This window comes from Boleophthalmus pectinirostris, unplaced genomic scaffold (genome assembly GCF_026225935.1).
Source record: "Boleophthalmus pectinirostris isolate CB_2022bp ecotype Guang Dong unplaced genomic scaffold, ASM2622593v1 HiC_scaffold_6, whole genome shotgun sequence".
Taxonomy (NCBI): domain Eukaryota; kingdom Metazoa; phylum Chordata; class Actinopteri; order Gobiiformes; family Gobiidae; genus Boleophthalmus; species Boleophthalmus pectinirostris.
This window is the reverse complement of record NW_026571447.1, coordinates 32,147,240-32,166,346: the sequence shown is the minus strand read 5'-3', so window position 1 is coordinate 32,166,346 and position 19,107 is coordinate 32,147,240. Positions and strand designations below refer to the sequence as shown.

General features: G+C 37.4%; 3 protein-coding genes across 3 annotated transcripts in view; all 3 read right to left on the bottom strand.

The window, feature by feature from the left end:
- vars1 (valyl-tRNA synthetase 1) overlaps positions 1-6,444 on the bottom strand; it is a 36,456-nt gene extending 30,012 nt beyond the window's left edge. The window contains exons 1-6 of the mRNA XM_020927357.2: positions 6,356-6,444; positions 3,547-3,902; positions 2,513-2,656; positions 2,181-2,388; positions 1,233-1,348; positions 1,076-1,151 (exon numbers count right to left, since the gene is read on the bottom strand). Coding sequence (XP_020783016.2) covers positions 1,076-1,151; positions 1,233-1,348; positions 2,181-2,388; positions 2,513-2,656; positions 3,547-3,900 — 898 coding nt within the window. The 5' untranslated portion in view covers positions 3,901-3,902; positions 6,356-6,444. The remainder of the gene's footprint in view (positions 1-1,075; positions 1,152-1,232; positions 1,349-2,180; positions 2,389-2,512; positions 2,657-3,546; positions 3,903-6,355) is intronic.
- Positions 6,445-8,054: 1,610 nt separating this feature from the next.
- On the bottom strand, positions 8,055-12,308 carry LOC110162462 (uncharacterized). The gene is made up of 3 exons (XM_020927359.2): positions 11,788-12,308; positions 10,694-11,518; positions 8,055-9,339 (listed from the first exon to the last, which is right to left on the bottom strand). The coding sequence occupies exons 1-3, from the start codon at positions 12,076-12,078 to the stop codon at positions 8,770-8,772; spliced, it is 1,686 nt and encodes a 561-aa protein (XP_020783018.1). The 5' UTR covers positions 12,079-12,308; the 3' UTR covers positions 8,055-8,769.
- Positions 12,309-13,094: 786 nt separating this feature from the next.
- Positions 13,095-16,522, bottom strand: ino80e (INO80 complex subunit E). Its single transcript, XM_020927360.2, is given in 9 exon segments — positions 13,095-13,652; positions 13,654-13,691; positions 14,385-14,483; positions 14,693-14,807; positions 15,621-15,699; positions 15,806-15,858; positions 15,969-16,039; positions 16,126-16,208; positions 16,459-16,522. Coding segments are annotated over 9 exon segments (726 nt in total). The 5' UTR covers positions 16,487-16,522; the 3' UTR covers positions 13,095-13,492.
- Positions 16,523-19,107: the final 2,585 nt, after the last annotated feature.

Here is a 19,107-nt window from a genome sequence, read left to right as displayed (position 1 = left end):
TAAAAGTTACCGCATTTTCTGCACTGTACGGCGCACTTAAAAGCCTTTAATTTGATCAAAAAACTACTGACTTTATAATCCAGAGCGCCTTATATATGAATCTATTCGGGTGTTTTAGTACGACTTTAAACTACAAAGCCATATCACTTGCAGCATTATGGCTACCATAGTCAGGAGCATCGCGGAGTAATACATACTGTGATTCCTTTTAATATCAAAATGCACCTGTCAAGAGACACGCTCACAACGCCGACTTTAAACTCAAGACTGTTATAAAGTGAAAGTGCGAGCTGCGTGGGACCAGTGGATGAGAGGAGAACACACATTCACCAAGACAGGGAGACAGCGCCGAGCGACTTCTGCCACGATCTGCCAACAGATCGTGGACGCCTGGGCTAAGGATCAGTATCAACTGTGGTCAGAGCTTTCACCAAAACCGGAATCATCACTGAACTGCTGAGAGTAACTGAGAGTTACTGTGAACGCGTTAAATAAAGTTTGACTGAATTATGGAAGTGTTTCGTTTAATGCACCTTATAGTCCGGTGTGGTTTATATGTGAAAAAAGTTTGAAAATAGACCATTCAATGACAGTGCACCTTTTAATCCCGAGCGCCTAATAGTGCGGAAAATACGGTACTATTACTTCTACTTTTAAAATATTATTGTACACAACCAAAAAAAGAATACCATTAAGTGAAAAAGAAAATGTAAACATGGTAAATATTGAGCCTAAAAAACACAAGTCAATATATTAAAAATTATTATGACTGACTGGGACCTCTTGTGTCAATTTATATATTCAGCTAGTTCTGGGTATCCAATGACCAGATGGTTTATTGTAGAAGAATAAAAAAACAATCATACCTGGGGATCTGTTTTATCTTTTTATAACAATTTTTTAACAATTTTTTCCTTTGGATCCAGCACACAGGCACAACTTTTATCAGATGCCTGTCTCTGTCTACCAGATGGTTTATTGTCTCATTGAACTTTCCAGAGTGTGCATAGTCATAGTGGCCATATGTTTTGTTCTTTGGGGTTTTAAAGTTGGTATTACCATGTAATAATGTTACCTTTTTTCTCTCCAGGCTGAGTAGGGACAGTGTAAGTGATCACCCCTATTTCTTTCTTCTCAGGTTTGGCCTTTTTCTGAAGAACAAAATAAGACAAAAATGTTTGAAAAATGCATAATACACTTCTTTTTTTTTTAAACCAGTGGAGTGGCTCTACCTCTGACGCGGGCTGGGTCTTCTTCTTGGCCTCCATTTCTTTTTTCTGTTGGAACTTTGCCAATTTTTCAAGTTTTTTAGCCTCCTTCTTCAGCTGAGCCTCTGTCTTTGGTGGTCCTGCAAGAACATCATTTCAACAAGTCAGTTTTCCGCTGCAAGGTTTTGAAAGGAATTACAACACATTATGCTTCAATTTACAAGCACAATAACCAACAATAACACGCTTTATTTTGTGGAGGCTAGATAAACACTATGGGACTATGGTCAGATTGCGTAGGAGCGTCTTTAAATATGGATCTTTTTCGTGTCGAGGGTGCGCTACCTGCTTGTTTCGATGGAGATGTTTTTTGCTTTTCCTGGTACATACAATAGTATATAATGTTTATTTTGATACGATCATAAACGATAACCTTCTGTGCCTTCTTTGTCATTATTATTGGTTTGTACGAACATAATACAGCACAATACAGGAAAAATGAAAGAAATTGGATTTAAATTATATTAAGTATGCATAGTATGTCATTTATTTTGCAATTTATTTATGTAAATATTTGTAAAGTTTCATCATAAATGTACAGCAACCACATAATTTTTTATTTTTTTTTAAACTATGTAATGAACAGGGGTGGGTTAATGTAAGTTTTTTTTCTTCTTTGGACTCCTTTTCGAGAAATGTGCTTTCCTGTTGTTTACAATGTATATGTAGTATGTATATGATTATTGTTTCTCTCTTGGCACAAACTCGAAATAAAAACAAAATATTGTAAAGGTATTCAAGATAAATGTAAGACAGACAAGTTTATGGGATGAAAATGTGTGACACCCGATGTGAAGCAATAGCATGTCCATGGAAACAAGCAGGTAGTAGACATGTTACACCTTTACTCTAATTCTTCTCTCCCCCTGAAGGGTATGACCTTTTTAAAAATGTTATTATAATTATCCTCACCATTGGTTGCATCTCCAGCAGTGTCTCCAGCAGGATGAGCATTAGCCGCATTTGCATTGACTGCAGTGCTTGTCTTGAGTGTGACAGGAACCATCTTCTCACACAGAGTGATCTTTCCCAAAACCTTCACAAACTGAGGCTGGTTTATGCAGGTCGTGAACCACCTCGTCACATTGGTCAAAACTTTACGATCTTGCGGCTCCAGCACCTGAAAACAAAAGCAGCAGGACCAGACATAAATAAAGAAATACATAAATACTGCAGGTAACAAGGGCAACTAATGATTATTTTAGTAGTCGACTAGTCAGCAGTTACTTTCAAACATTACTTACATATTTAAATGGTAGAAGAACAGCACAGGCCACTGCCATATCAGCCAAAGTGATGCCCTCTCCCACCAAATAGGTTTTAGGCTCCAGAGCTTGGTTCAGCATTTTCAGAACACGCAACAACTCTGCACGGGAACTCTGCTGCAGCTAAGGAGTGATTAAGAAAAACTCAGCAAAGGTACTTAACAGTGAATTACATTAATATAAATTAATAATAAAAATATGTATACATTTATTTCAACACAATTTGTAATATGTTTTTCACTTTCAGATGGACACAGTAGCTTAAGCACTGACTTATTTGTTATATCTATTAGGGATGTAACGATATCCAAATCTCTCGGTACGACATTATTACAATATGCATCACACGGTACGATATTTATTGCGATATTTTGGACTGGCTCATATAATTGTAGATAGGGCCCTTTTTTGCTTTTAAAATACCCTGACAAGATTTTGGTGTGAATTATTTCTGTCATAATCCCAAGAATTCAAGTAAAAAACATAATTTCATGTTGTCTCTGCTGATATGAATTATGGGACTTGTAGTTTCCAATGTTTATTAGCTACTGCAGCTGTAAAACAATGCATTTAAGCAAAGGAACTTTTGATTCGAAATATTGTGACACCCCACGATATTACTGTAAGACATTTGACAATATAATGATCACAATATTTCGGCTATTGTTACATCCGTAATATCTATATCATACCTCTAAAGAGCATGCATAGTAGTGGATAACAGTAAAAAACGTATTTAACTTATTCATAAAAACTTAATTTAGATCATTTTTAATACCAAACCCTTTATCATCTAGGCATGTTTCACTTACAGGTAGATGATATATTTAAGTTAATTGAAAACAAGCTGTTATATGTTAGTTTAACATATAACTCCAGGTAGTTTGAACTCAAGTCAAAACATAACATCAGCTTACGGACCAAAGTTCCTTCAGAATAGATAAAGTCTCAGATATGCGGCAAAACCATGACCACACATGACTTTTTTTATGATATTGTACCATCTTTCTCACCTTCTTATCCATCCCCATAACACCGAGGAGAGGGAAGACCACTGCACAAGCAACAGGAGTCAGCTCATTGTCTGCAAAGCTGAGCCACTGCCACACCAGGCTCTGCTGTTTCCCGTCTCCACCGACACATTTGCTCTGAGAAGCCAAGTACCAGGCTACCGCGTTGGACCCATTCAGAACCGTGGAGCCCTCAGCCGGACTCAGGACCAGGGCTGGTCTAGAGTGGGCATTTACAGAGGCAGGCGGGTCCTCTGTGACAACGCGAGGTTTGGCAGATGGACAGAACTCTGCAGCTATGAGGGCGAGAAGACTGCGGAAGTCTTCAGGGTGAGTTGAAACATAAAGCGTAGCCATCCCTGAAGAGACAAAAGCATAAAGAGTAATTTACAGTGAGTACATTTATTTTACAGCCAATAAAAATAAATATGATAAACCAATATGTGATTTTTGAACTGTGTTTACTTGCACAAAATAAATCACATTATCAAAACGCTTGGTGATATTTATCACTATTGTACTAGAAAGACAAAGACGAATGAGTTTCAATATGACACTTCCCATTTTCACAATTTCACTTTCATTTTTGTCTTTGGGCTCTTAGTCTACCCTTGTCTAGTCTATCAGAAAGAAATAAGACACCACACACAAGATGGGACTCTTCACATATCATTTCAATAATTTCTAAACAGATATGCACACAATTTTACATGGTCTGGCGCCTGTTCCACTACAAGAATTGTTAAAAGAATCAGAACCGATCAACAAGAGCAAGCTCCAGAGGTGATTGTATAATACTATCAAAGTAAAGTGCCTGTATTCTCTTTCCCAGGGTATCCCCAGGTTTGACTACCCCAAATTTAAGACTTTTTAAGACCTTTGCTCACACTCCAAATTGGGCAATTTCATGTTTTTTTTTTTCTTCCTCACTCCATTTAACATTGCTCTGGAGCTCTGTTGAGTATACAGAAAAATAGGCTAATGAAATTTAAGACCTTGTCAAAAAATAAGACTGGGGGAACATAATTTAAGACTTTTTAAGGCCTTAATTTAGGAACATGAAATTTAAGACCTTTTTAAGACTTTTAAGACCCCACAGCTACCCTGCTTTCCATGCCTTTCAAAGCTGGAACACCATCCCAGCGACTGTACGTGAGTTGCCTACACTCAGCTCCTTCTCTCTGCTCAACTTAAATCATGGCTATTGGACAATCAGATCTGTCCACACAACTAAACTTAAACAGCACCTTTTGCAAATGAGCCAGGGACTGCAATCAGATTTGAATATAAATCTGTAAATAGACGTTAAAGCTGTACAGGTGTAAGTGATGAGAGTGTATGTCTGACCTGTACATTTTAATTCTGAAGTCGGATGAGTGTGTTTTACTGTGTATGAGTGAGAGATGTATGTGGGAGCGGGTATTTTAGGCTTTTGTCATGTTCAGGGTATCCCCAGGTTTGACTACCCTAAATTTAAGACTTTTTTAAGACCTTTTTAAGACCACTTAAATAAAAATTAAGACCAACATCGCGCCCATTATGCGGGCGAAAAACACCAGATCCAGTTCTAATAAAGACCAACCAACTACGGTACTTTATCTAGAATCTAAGAGCCTCTGTGGATTAAACCTACACTTCCCCATGATCCATCCAGCGTCTTCCTCCACTATATTGATTGTTTATTCATTGCCGCCGGCGCCAGAAACCAAAGTATTGTTTGCGTGAACTCCAAATTAGATGTCCATTCACATTACATTTAACGTTGTTTTTTTTTCCTCCCTCCATTTAATATTGCACTGCAGCCCGGTTGAGTTTACAAAAACATAGGCTAATGAAATTTAAGACCTTTGTGAAAAAAATAAGATTTGGACAACATAAATTTAACACTTTTAAGGCCTTAATTTAGGAACATGGAATTTAAGACATTTTTAAGACTTTTAAGACCCTGTGGCTACCCTGATGTTTCATGAATTGTACGGGTGATGTGGCTGAACTTGGTCAAGCTGGGGACTAAAGATGGAAATTAGCTTTGGCTACAATCCTGAATATTTGCAACTACATGTTTGTCTCTTACATTATCTTGTCTTTTAATATGCATTGCCCCTTTAATAAATAAATAAATACAAATACAGATAAGTCTAATGATCACATTTTTGTGTGCATGTAAACATAGGCTGTCCTGTTGAGACTAGAACCATTTTAAAAGGGTCGCCCATCTTTATATGTATGTTATATTAATTCAGCAAGCCTTTTTATGTTGGTTTGTAAAGAGTAGGCCTTAAAGTATCAATATATAATACAAATATAGCCAGTTTTAGACTCATTATGATTAACCAACATGGTCCTAACCTTGATGCTATTTAAATTTTCTTGTTTCCTGTTGAAGGAACAAGCCCAAAGCTTAAACTTGGATATGAAATAGTATCATTTAACATTCCTGCTTGTAATAGAAGCTTGTTAAACGGGTTTTATGTTTTTGTTGCTATTTGGATTTAAGGGAGTTACAGCCATGAGTGAACACAGGTTATAGTCCAGTTCGTTTCTATCTAAAAAGCTGTTTTAATTCCAATATAGCACTTTCTCAAATGTAAAATGTGTCAGACTGATAAACCGGGTTTAGCCACCTGTCAAGAAGAAGGGGCAACTCCACCAAGCTACTTTACTTTAGCCTTTGCTGCAAATCTCATCAAGTCAAGTTTGTGCGAGTCCAGCGAAGTGAAGAAATGTGAACTTTACTCCGCTTAAACTGCCGTGTTAGTTATGGTTTTATCGGTGCAATGACTTTATAATAATGGGAAAGAGAAGCACGTACCTTTGAATGAACTCGAGCCCCGTCAGCTTTAGCAGAGCCGCACGCTGCCACATGAGCCCGAGCCCCGCCTCCTCCTCCGTCTGATGCAATAAAAACTTCCGGGTCTGAAGAGGCGTTTCCGTTTTTCAGAAAATGATGCAAAATAACTCTAAATATTAATTACTTTATTTACAATTAAATAACCTAATAATAAATTATCACTACTGTTAATTAGTCTAAATAATCGTTATATTATAAGATTATTCTCGTGATTTTAAATTTTTTCAAATATAATTTATTCACTACCCTTTGCATAGGTCAGTTTACTCAATAGACCCTTTCAGAACTTATGTCATCAGAATGTTCAAAATTCTGTAATGGAGGCAAGTGGAGGCAAAATGACAATGTTTAACTGACAAGCTGATCTAAATGTTAATGGTTTTATGACATTATAACAAAAAATAAGCAACTATTTTGAATTTCCAAGCTACAAATCTTATTTATTTTGCTTCTCTGTTAAGAAGGATGAAAAGAAAATAGTTTTCTAAATTCAAAATAGTATTTGGACTTCACAAAAAGTATAATTTATGATGAAATGTGTAATATATCTACATATATAGACCAGGCATGTCAAAACTATGGTCCGGGGGCCAAATGCGGCCCTCAGACTTCCAGGTGAATTGGCCCAAATTACCTTTCATCAATTAAAAAATATTTTTTACTGCAAGTTTTTTTGAAAATCTAAATTGATAAAGCTGATATTTCATATTTACTGTGTGGTTTTAAGGATCTTAGCATGAATTAAGACTGACAGTTCATTCTAACGTGTTAAACATGCACACATTTCAATTAATCCCTGTACTGAGCATCAGTCTACGGCCTTTGAATGGCCCTCTGCTTTGTCTGTGTTTAGATCTGTGGCCTTTGATGAGAAAAGTTTGGACAGCCCTGATATAGACATTTCTTTAAGGATTTGTTCAGTAAAACCTCAAAATGTGGATTTGCCTTTGTAAAAATGTTTAGTGTCTATCATAAACCCTTGTAAAATAAACAAATAATGTAAAAAGCAATTGTAAATGGTTTTAAACTGGGCTCTGATATCATTTGCATGTATCTGAGTGGTTTTCATTTTCCAAACTGTCCTTGATTTTTCATAATTTATGATATTCTGAAGTTAATTCCAGTTTTCCCATTAAAATCACATTATGTTCCACTTCATTTTGCCTCCAGATGCCTCCTTTCCGGAATGTATCATGTTTTGTTTACAAAAGGTCTGTAGGATTTCACTCTATTGTCTGAGCAGTGAACTAGCACATAATTAAAGCACAGTTATATAGCTTTAAATAGCTTTAAGACAATACTCAGATGAAACAGAAAATCCACACCAAAGCTTTTGTACAGCTGGAAATGCAAGGAACAGCAAATTAAAAGTGACATTTCGGCAAAAAGCCTTCGTCAGATCATTTATCTTGCTTTGGACCTCAGTATACTGTAACTTGAAAATAAAAAAAGCTTTTGGCCATCTGAGTGTGCTGTGCATTTTTTCACTTTTAATACAATACCACCATCATTTTACCTGCTCTTATAGGCCTACTTGCTCTCTGTAAAGCACTTTCTAAACTTATCTGGAATGTTTACATAGCATACTATTTGTATAGCAATTGGGCAATAGGAAAAATACAACTTACAATTATATTAATGAAGAGACGGGACAACGGGATAATGGTTTCTTTAGTTCTTTATCCAAATGTCCAGAGGCAAAATAAATCTTAAAACTTTCATGGAAGTTGTTGTTCAAGGGTCATTTTGATCAGTTCATTTGCCGTCCCAACTTTGCTACAAAACAAAAAAGTTCATTTTGTGAAGCCTGCTTAAGGTTTTCACACTAGGAGCAAATTTCAAATGAATCACAGTACATTTAATTAAGCAGGCCTTTGGTATGCCCCTGATATGAAGCGATTTAAGGCTGCGTTCACATATTCACACACACCTACACACACAAACACACACCTACACACGCAAACACACACCTACACACACACACAAAGAGGCCCCCACACACAACACAACACACACTTTCCATGCTTCTTAGGCACATAACACTGACTAATCTAATAATAAAGTATTTAGGTTATGGGGCCAGATTTTTGTCTCTAATTGAGTGTACAGATTTTAGTCTCATAATGTGATAAACGACACGCCCACACACACACACACACACACACACACACAAAAAAGAGACCCCCCACACACAACACAACACACACTGCACCAAAACTGTGAACCCCAGAACTAAACCAGAGAATAGACCATGCCAATCCCAGGACCAAACCAGGACCAAAACCAAAACAGAACCAAACCAAGAACGCAGTGTGAACGCAGCCTACATTGTTACTTTATGGGACAGTGCATTAATTTTGTAAATACTGTAAATATTAGTCTGTTCGTTCTGGAAGCACAGCAGCAGCGATGTCAAATGTCTCTTCATTTCTGTCTGAGTCTCGTTCGAAAGTATCTCCGATAATGCCAAATGTAATATCAAATAGACCTTTTACAATTCTCCATACTACTTTAAAACAATATCCTACCCCATTCCCACTTTTCCAGGCTAATCTTCCAAACCCACTACCTACAGCGCTTGTCTGGCTCCCCAACTCTCCCACAACTGTCCCAACATAATCCCCACTCTGCTCCACTAACCTACCTCCAAAAACCTTTGTTAGCCACCAGGAATTATCAAACATGTCCCCAAATATTCCCAATGTATCACCAGCTAATGTCCCAATCCCAGTAACACCAGTGTAACAGCTACTGAAGAGGGCCTCCCCCATTGAGGAAGTGCAGTAATAAATTCGGGAGAAGCACGCCTCTCCTATGTCGTAAACCAGGTTGAAAACAGAGCGAATCCAAGAAAACACGTCTGAGATCAGCAGGTGGAAGACAGAGTAGGTGTCTCCAGGCAAAGCAGAGAGAACACCCAGATCCTCTTGGAGAACATATGAAACCTGTGGGAACAAAAAAAAACATTAGCGCAATAAAATGACAGTCACCTGCGGGGAAATACCTCCAGCAAGACACACCCCATTCCACTGACTGGGAGGAGTGCACAGGAACATGCAGACTGCTCAATGTTCCTGATTTTTGGCTTAATGTCAGAAGACTATAATGTAAATGTACTTGTTCCAGCATTAACATAAAATATTTAGGTGGAAATGATGACATAACATTTTATTAAAAAGGTACACTATGCAACTTTCAGATCACTTGGAAATAGAACATACTTTGGAACATTTAACATGACCAAACATGCTTTTATTTAATCTATGTGTAGGCAAAAAATTTGCATACTGTGACTTTAAGCAAACTTAAATTGGATTTTTTGGAGTTTAATAATGCCATTTTGGTGTATTATGTATTGTATGCTGAGGTGGGCAGTACACAATTACTTTTACCTATTTACATTTACTGTAGTAATGAGATTTTAAAGAATTTTACTTCTTGGAGTAGTTTCAGACTTCATACTTTTACTCCGACTTGAGTAATACACTACCAGACAGTTTTGACACACCCTCTCATTCAATGTTTTTGGTTATTTATTTTTACTTCCAGAAGATTTAAAATGCATGAAGAGAGATAGAAAATAGTAATATAGTTGGATAGAAAATAGTCAAAATAAAGAAAAAAAAAACATTGAATGAGATGGTATGTCCAGACTTTTGAATTGCAGTGTATACAGTGCAACAGTAATCTTACTTGAGTAGTTTTGCTTACTCTTTCCATTGTGAATTAGTCTATAAAGTCTATAAACCACACTAAACATCTCGGCATATATCAAAAATGTGGAATGACCCCAATAATTCTACACCACGATGTGAAAGGAGAGGATGACTCAGGGAGCTGCATGTGAGATGTTGGGAGGGGTGTGGCAGTGATGATGACTGGGATAGTTTCTGTTATTGTGTCTGCAACCGTCTAAAGTATTAAGTATTTATATGTTATCAAATGAAATATTAAGATGCCACGCATTTCAGCAGCCCTGATGAAGGCCGAAGGGTTGGAACACATGGCATTTTAACTCTACATGCCATGTGGTAATAAAAACATTTCTGAATCAGATCCTTGCACCAAAGAACACCAAAAGGACATTTATGTATAAATCCAAGTAAAAGTAAAAGTGCTAAAATTACACTGTTTATGTTAGTTGGTGTTTTTTTTTTGCTTGTTTTAATCTGCTCTGTCTTTGTTAATGTTTTATATATGTAATTATAGAAACACTGAATACCTCAGCCTCTAAATCTATCACTATCTTTCATGTTTTATATACAGTGTTTTCAAATTTGCTGGTGTATTGTGCATCACCTGTCCGGGCAGTCCAGTGATTGTTGACACCACCGGATGCAGAGGGGCCTTGAGAATGGACAGAGTGGTGGAGAGGATGTAGAAGAAAATACTGGTGGAGTTATCGTCTGCCTTCTGCTCCTCCACCGTCTCCGAGCTCAAAGTGGCGTCTGATGGGGTGGACTCAGAGGACGTCACTTTTGATTCTTCATTGTCAGGTGAAATTTGATCTGTTTTTGCAGATTCATCGACTACAGATCTTTTTTGAGTCTCCACCTGAGACTCAGTGCTGCCCTCCGTCTGCTCATTGGTTGATTCAGTGTCAGGATTTTGTTCGCTATCGGCAGTATTCACTTCATTAGTTTCTGTATCTTCAGCAGTAGCAGTCTCTGAAGCTACTGCACTCAAAGTGTTGGCTTCATGCTGAGAAATCTCTGCAATAACTCCTCCATTCTGTCCTCCACAGCCCTCAGAGAACAGTTCAGTCACTCCTAACAGGTCCTCCAGCTCTTTCACAGACACTTGCCTCTGCCCTCCCTCTGTGTCGCTGATGAAGGCCACACTGGAGCTGTCTTTGCCTTCTGGTGCAGCACAGCAGACAGCCGACCACAGCAGCTTCGTCTCACAATCTTCTTTTTCCACAGCCCCCAGTCGCCCGGCTCCAATCAGGACATAAAGATCTCCCCCTGAGGTCTGACACTGGGGAGCGATGCTTGTCTGGACCAAAGTGGTGATGGCTGAATCCCACAGCTGCAGATGGGAGGCTGCAGGAGGCAATTCTGACTTTTCATTGTCCCCTTTGAGCAGAGCTGGGACCAACACTTTGACACTTTCCTCTTCTGTAGTCTGTAAAAAATAGGCCAAAGTTTTTAAAAGTTTAAAAACACTGGGAACTTCTAATGCTTGCTTTAGTGGTGATAAAAGAGCTGTGATAAATTTATCAGTTTGGTCCTGATTCAATCAGACTCTAATCAGTCATTCATACAGATAAACAGATGTCAGTGATGATCTTCATACAAACAACAATAACATTCCTCAACATGCTGTTACTGTAAATCTAAAGAGACCTCCAACTTGCCACAACGTGAATTTATTTTGTTTTGATGTGTCCTTACCACAGGCTCTGCTCCTTCTTCTGTTGTGCTAGCTGCCAGCCCATTGGTGAGATGGAAGGCAGAGTAGACAGGACTGCCGCAGGTTGGCTGGTACAAAGTGGCGAATGACTGCCCCCCAGGTCTGGAGTGGCACAGAGGCTTTAGGGGCCCATCGTTGCTGCCCCCGGGTGGGCTCTGTTTGTAGAAGCTGTGGCTGCACTGTGTGAAGTCTGAGGCCTGAGCTGGAGAGAGGCCTGAGCCGAGCACAGCCAACAGCAGCAGAGCACCTGCACTGACAGCAGCAGGACACATGGTGGAGTGCTCTCAGTGCCCCTCTCTCTCCACACGCAGAGCTGGAGGGAGAGGCTTATGAATTATCCAGTACCGTCCGATTATAGATGAAAAAGATAAGGTTGAAACTCAAAGCAGGCTTCAGTGGTATCCCGTTGTTCCTACGAGCTCCTTCCTTTTTGCATTACTCCAGGACAGAGTGGATCTGTGGTGCAGGCACAATCGTGCTTACTGTTTCATTTCCCCTCTCTGACAGCCTCACCCCCTCTGTCAGTTCCACCCTCTGCCTCTCCCTGTGGCTCTTACATTTACCCCTCCCTCTGACTCTCTATGGTTACACCTACAACTCTCACTGCGTTAGGTACACAGCCCAACCCCACACCCTTCATGCACTGACACTTACCTGTAAGTCTGCATTCCCAAACAATGGGTGCTACGCAGAAGCTCGACATGGACAATACGCTGTGGTGAATTTTTCTGTGGAATGGACATTCCATAAAGTTTCAGAGAAGCAGGTTTGGCATGAACACTTTGCAAACCACAATAAATCTCAGAGAAGGACATAAAAATCAGCCTGTCAATTTTAGAAATTGTGGCTCTGAAAATCACAACTGATATAACTGCAATAATTTAAAACCAGTGTTATGCAAATGTAAGTATTCAATTGCAAATCTGACAAAAATGCCTGTTGTAACATTATCTTACCTTTGGAGTTTCTCTTTGAAAACATCTTAAGAAAATAATACATTTGGCAGTCTGTACTACCTCTGGCATGAAAGATGAGCAGTCCTGTTGGTAGAATGAGGCAGAACCAGCTTTTATAATGAAAACAGAAGACAGAAGACCCTCTGGGCCTCTCTCAGAGGTGGAATGTAACAGCAAAGAACTCTCTATCAAATCATATTAAATACTTTCAGTTGTAAAGTGTATTTTGCAGCATTGTATCAAAAACACAGACTCTTATATCTTGCTTTGAAAATCAAAACTTGACAACAAAAAACACTATAATTCATAAGATTTTAATATTTATACATGAGATGATTTTGATTTTACATTATTTTTTATTTTGAACAACACAAACATATCAAAAACATGCCAACAAAAGCATTCTGTAATTAAACATGTCGAGAACTGAAGTAGAGCACCAATGATTTATAACTAAAATACTGCCTATAATAGTTCGTACATTATGTTAAACAATTAAAAGCAATTTGAGAAGCAATTCCGCTATTATTGTTGTGTGAAAACTAATGCATGTCAATAATTTGTTAATGATCTTGTAAGCTAATGATTAAAAATGACTTGTGAACTGTCTTTGCAGAGATTCTGTAGATTAACCAGTGTCCAGCAGGGGGAGTTTGTTTCTCCTTTTAAAAGTAGCAAGGAGAGTGAGAATAGTCCATTTCATCGAGCTCATCGGTCATTAGTAAATACCTCACTCATTTGGGATATCAATGACTAGTTCTGCCTCGTCTGCCTCCCCGCGGTCATCGTCGACTCTGTCACTGTCTGCATCACTGTCTCCGTCCTCTTCTGCTCCGTCTCCGCTCAGCATCTGTCGAGGGACCCAACTGAAGGGGGCGCTGGCGGCAGGGCGAGGACGTGGGGGCAGACGAGTAATTAGGAGCGACAACCTGCCAAGACCAGAAATGCAGTGGACATGGTTAGAAGTGCAATATCTTGTAATATCCAAATTACTTAAAGGGTACAGTATGTAACTTCTCTTTTAGAGGGCGAGGCATTTGGTTGTCTCCATAAAGATGTTACGATGAAATGAAATGTCCCACAGTACGGCATAAAAATAATAGGCTTTAGCGGGATTATCTTGGTTAAATAAAGGTCAATAAATAAAAATTTATTCATGTGAAGACAAGCAAATGACTCCACCCAGTCAAGTTACAGCTCTGATCTGTGGAAAGGCAAGATACTTTCGAGCAATAATGTAACTGAATAAATTTTAAATACTTATTATAATTTCACTTTATCCATATTTTACACATTTTTGTAATTACTATTATAATTATTATAATTTGTTTTATTTTCTATTATCGTTCCATTTGTTTACCTTGCCTGTTCTTTAACTTTGACGACACAATAATGCAATTTCCTTGTAGAAAATAACTGTAAAACTATTACATATTATTAAAACTAATCTTATTAATATGATATTCACAAAAAAATAAGAATTAAATCTCAGAAATGTAATCACCTGCAGATAGTTAGATAAGATGTTATGTGAACTAAAAGATGTAAAAATTAAAAAACAAAACTGACTAATGTAAAATGTCGATGGGTACATTTTGTTGTGGGCCCTGTTCCACTCTCACCTTTCCAGTGGTTTCCTTCTTGACTTTTGGTGTTTTTGTTTTTCTCTCTTTCCTCACTCGATCAGACGTAGGAGCCAAATACTCTGGCGGAAATGGCATCTACAACCATTCATGAACGTCCGAGTGGCCAAATGATGACACACGCACACAAACATATGCATAAAAGAACACAAAAAAATGTACAAATGTAAAATGTTCAATGCGTGATGGCAAAGAAAGACCTTAAAATATAAAACAAATGATAAAAATATGAAGAGATGAAGGTGATATGGAAATTCCTGCCAGAAGTTGGGAAAATATGAACTTACAGTGTTGAGATAGGACCCAGAACCTGAAGACTGCAGAGGATTCATACTGGATCGTGAGAGCAGAGAAAGGTGAGATGAAGACGAAGGAAGACATGCACCAGGGCTACTTCTGCGTCTGGGGAGAAGAATTAAATCTGTGTTGTAACCCTTGCTTGAAAACCCTTGGACTGAATGAGACATAACCATCTACTCATCCAACAAAAATAGAAATAGTAGTAATGGTTTAGCAGTTCATATTTGATCCTCTCTTGATTGTAAATGCTCTTGATAATGTATTTTCTTTAAAACATACATCCCAAATCTACTCGCAATCACAATTATATTTCCAAAGCTGGTCATCAGAATGTGCTGCTTACATCATCAATATATACTTCTACAAGAGATTTCTCATTTTCTGCATTTGAACTGGCACTTGGTAAGCCTTTTTTATAATTTCAGCGTCAACAAGGAGGTATTATTATTTAGTCTTACATATAAAAGTAATTATTGAAGACTAGGGGTGTGCAAAAACATTGAAATATTGATATATCATATCGCTTAACTGGATGATACAGTATCGATATCGTGGGCTACTGTATTGATATATCCCCAAGAGTATTTTTTGGTATATTTTACAAAATTATTTTGTGTAAAAACTACAGCTGTGTTGACATTTTCACTGTTTTGATGAGTAAAATAGGTGACTTTCATATTAACTTTCCATAAACTTAATAAACTTGGCAGACTTTTTTTTCAATGAACCGTATCAAATCAATTTGAAATATATCATATAGAATTGTATTGAATCGAGAGTGCACTGTATCGAAAAAGGTACTGTATCGTGGCCTATGTTTCAAGGTATCATATCAGCAACTTCATAATGATACCGAGCCCTAATGAAGACATAACATAACCATTACTAATTAGTATTCACTCGCCCTTAGCTTACTTTTTTGCAATTTCTCTTTCTCTCTCTCTTATAGGGACTTCTCCTTCACTGTTTTCAGAAGAAACTGTGGCCTCTGAGTCTATAGGAAATAACAGAGTGAAATAGCACACCAATAACACAACATATTATTCCTGGTGAGATTAAATACATATTATAACAGTCTGACAGAACGCAATAATATTTACCAGAAGAGTCTTCATCCACCCGCTCATATTGCAGTAGTCTGTCTAATAAGAAACTGTACCAAAAAAAAAAACCCAAAACACAATTAACCACATTACTCTTCTGAAATCTGATTATTCATAGTTCATCTATTATTAATTTATTTATGTATTTGTTAATGATCACCTTTTGTCTCTGGAAACCTTCAGTAGTTTTCTCTGTGCTCTCCTTAACTCCTCTTGAAAACACTCTTGTTCCTGCAGCCCAAAGCAAAAGTAAAAGATGAACTATTTGTGATTTAAAATGATAAACAATATCAAGCTAAATTAGTTAGCACACTTACATAAACAAGAAACTTTAATTTTCGTTTAAGATTCTTATACTTTCGCTTGTAATCGACCTCGACATCAGCTTGTCCATTCATCTCTGTAAAATATCATGCAAATAATTATGTTCTGTGCAGATAAAGATAAAAGACAATTAAAAGCTTTGTTAGAAGTGAGGTGCTAGCTGTTAGCTTGACTAGCGTGTGATCACATTGCAGCTAAAAAGAACAAATAAAATGCAAGACGGGAGTGCGGAAAGACAGACAAAAGCTATTTAACATGCTGCATATTACCAAGGAAATACATGAAGAAATATGTTTAAAAGTATGTTTAATGTAGCGGGAACAAACCTCTCGTTTCAGTCTGTCTGTGCGACATGTTTCTTGTTTACATCGATGACGCAGATTTTGTGCGTCGGTCCTTTTTTTTTTTTTGTTTGTTTTTTTTTATATATATAAATTTAACATACTCAAATACACATTTGCTAAGAAGAAAAAAAAAGGCCGACGCAGATATTTTTTTTTAAATTTATTTATTTTTTTTAATCTCAACATACTCAAATACACAGGCACGTCAAAAACACACAAACAGCACAAAATCACGCAAAAAACATGATATATGGGACAACATGCAGCAACCAACTACATAAGAGGAAAAAAAACTTAAAAAAAAAACTCACATACACTTAACCAAATTAATTAATATGTATTATTATAGTGGTGACCAGTTGGTTTATTTTAAGTCCATTTTGTTTTGTGTAAGATATTTGGCCAGTATGATGAGAGTCTGAATGAGGAAGCAGAGAATAACAGGATGGCACTTTCCTGGAGGCTGATCATATCTGGTTTTGGTCTGGATGAGCTGCTGTATGTGGGTTCTGGAGGTGGAGCCAGAGTGTCTGTTTATGTGGGAATTGTCATCTTTTTGGCAGGTTTTCCAATTTATTCACTCATTAGGAATGTAATTTAGATTTCTATCTATTGGAACAACAGCCAAAACCATTCTGATGAAACCAAAACTGATTATAGATTAGGAATATACATTTTCTTGTTAAAATAACTAGGGTGACTAGACGTCCCAAATTTATCCAAAACCAGTGATTTGCCCCAGGTTTATCCTAGTGCCCCTATTTTTGACCAATTTGATCAACACCAGGTTTAAACCAGGACTAAACTAATCTTAAATCAGGACTACATCAGGTCTAAACCAGGACTAAACTAATCTTAAATCAGGACTACTTCAGGCCGAAACCAGAACTAAACTAATCTTAAATCAGGACTACATCAGATCTAAACCAAGACTAAAACAGGGCAATCAAAATTTGTTGTCTAATCTGATCCATGCCAACAGTAAAGAGGAGCATAAATTGTCATTTGTTTAGCCAAAGTACAGAAAACCATGTTTGTGAATAACCATAAAGCAAAAAAAAAAAAAAAAAAAAAAAAATGCAGTCCCTCCGACCATGATGAACACAAGAATGCGAAATGTTACACGTTGTTTTTATTTATACCAACCATCCCAACCCGAGTGTGTATCAGTTCAGAATTTGGAAAATCTGGTCACTCTAAAAATAACATGAAGTATATATTTTATTATTGGCCCGAGCCAGTAATCTAGCTATTCAAAGAAGAATTAATATGTGACAAAAACATGAAGACAGTTCCTTGTAACGCTGCATATCAACTTTTAAAAGCAAATGTGCAAGCTCGCAGCACTCCAGAAGTGCTATAATACTCACAACAGTGTACAAATATAAACATGTAGCATGGTGTGCTTTCCGTAGCTAACAAATACACTTTTACATCGTGTTGCAACATTAAAGTCACAGTGTAAGATGTACTTGTGTACTTCTTGGCCAAACTGTTTCCAACATGTCCACTGAAGGCTGTATCAAGTGGTGGTTTGAATATTGTTTAATGAAGTTAAACATTGAGTTGAAGCTTAAACACTGAAATTTTGTCTGTTGAAAAGTACTATAGTGTGTCCTACATAATGGGTGGCCTATGTGCTTCTAAACAAATTCCTTTACAGAACTGGGACTGTGGAGATAACCCAGGCTGGCTTATCTAAGCAGACTTGGTGTGATCTTCAATGGTTTGGAGGGAGTTGTCTCTTCTCAAAAAAGAAGAAATGCTGATGCTTCAAGGACGATGTGACGGTGTGAACCTGCTCAACATATTATATTAATATTCATACTGTGGAACATATATTCTGGGTTGAGGGACAGGCAGGAGTTCAGACCGCCTGATGTAAGTCCTGTGTAGTTGTAGGCCATCAGGGACAGCCATTTGACCCAGAGCTCTGTATTAGAATTGTATTGTCAGGGGAAAAAAAATTTTGTGATTTAAATTGATTGAGTTTAATCATTTTTGACTGAACACGCCTAACACCACTCAAATAAAAGAAGTGAATTGAAGTGAAATGACTTTTTGTGTGTTCTTGCAACTGTTTTGGCCTGTTGACGCAGCCCACAAATGTTCCTGTAAAACTGAATTTAACACTGTTAAAAGCATAAATAAGTTGTGTTACATAAATATAGTTTAAAACATATTCTGTTAATGGAGTCCAGAAATGGTCTTGATTTGGGGAGGATTTGGGGAAGATTACCTCTTTGGATGGGAAAATGCAGCAGGAAATAGAAAATCCAACACAGTAGGAGGAATAGGCTACTACAGTCAGTCCACTTTATTAAACAATTAAAGCAATAGTTTGATTACAGTAATGATCACGGTCTCTGACTATTATTTAACACTGGAGTTCAGATGACATGACAGATTACATTTTATAGATCAATAACATCTTTAATATTGTTAAAATGCAGATTTTTGTTGCAGTGCAGCAAGTTCGAGGATCTAGTCACAATGTGATCCGGGTCAACATTTGTGTATTTACCTTTTGTATATTTCAAGGCAAAATGCAAAAGAATGTCTTTTGCCCCACATCCTGGTTATGTGACATTGTCCCATTCTAAAAATCACCAATAGTTCACACACACAGTA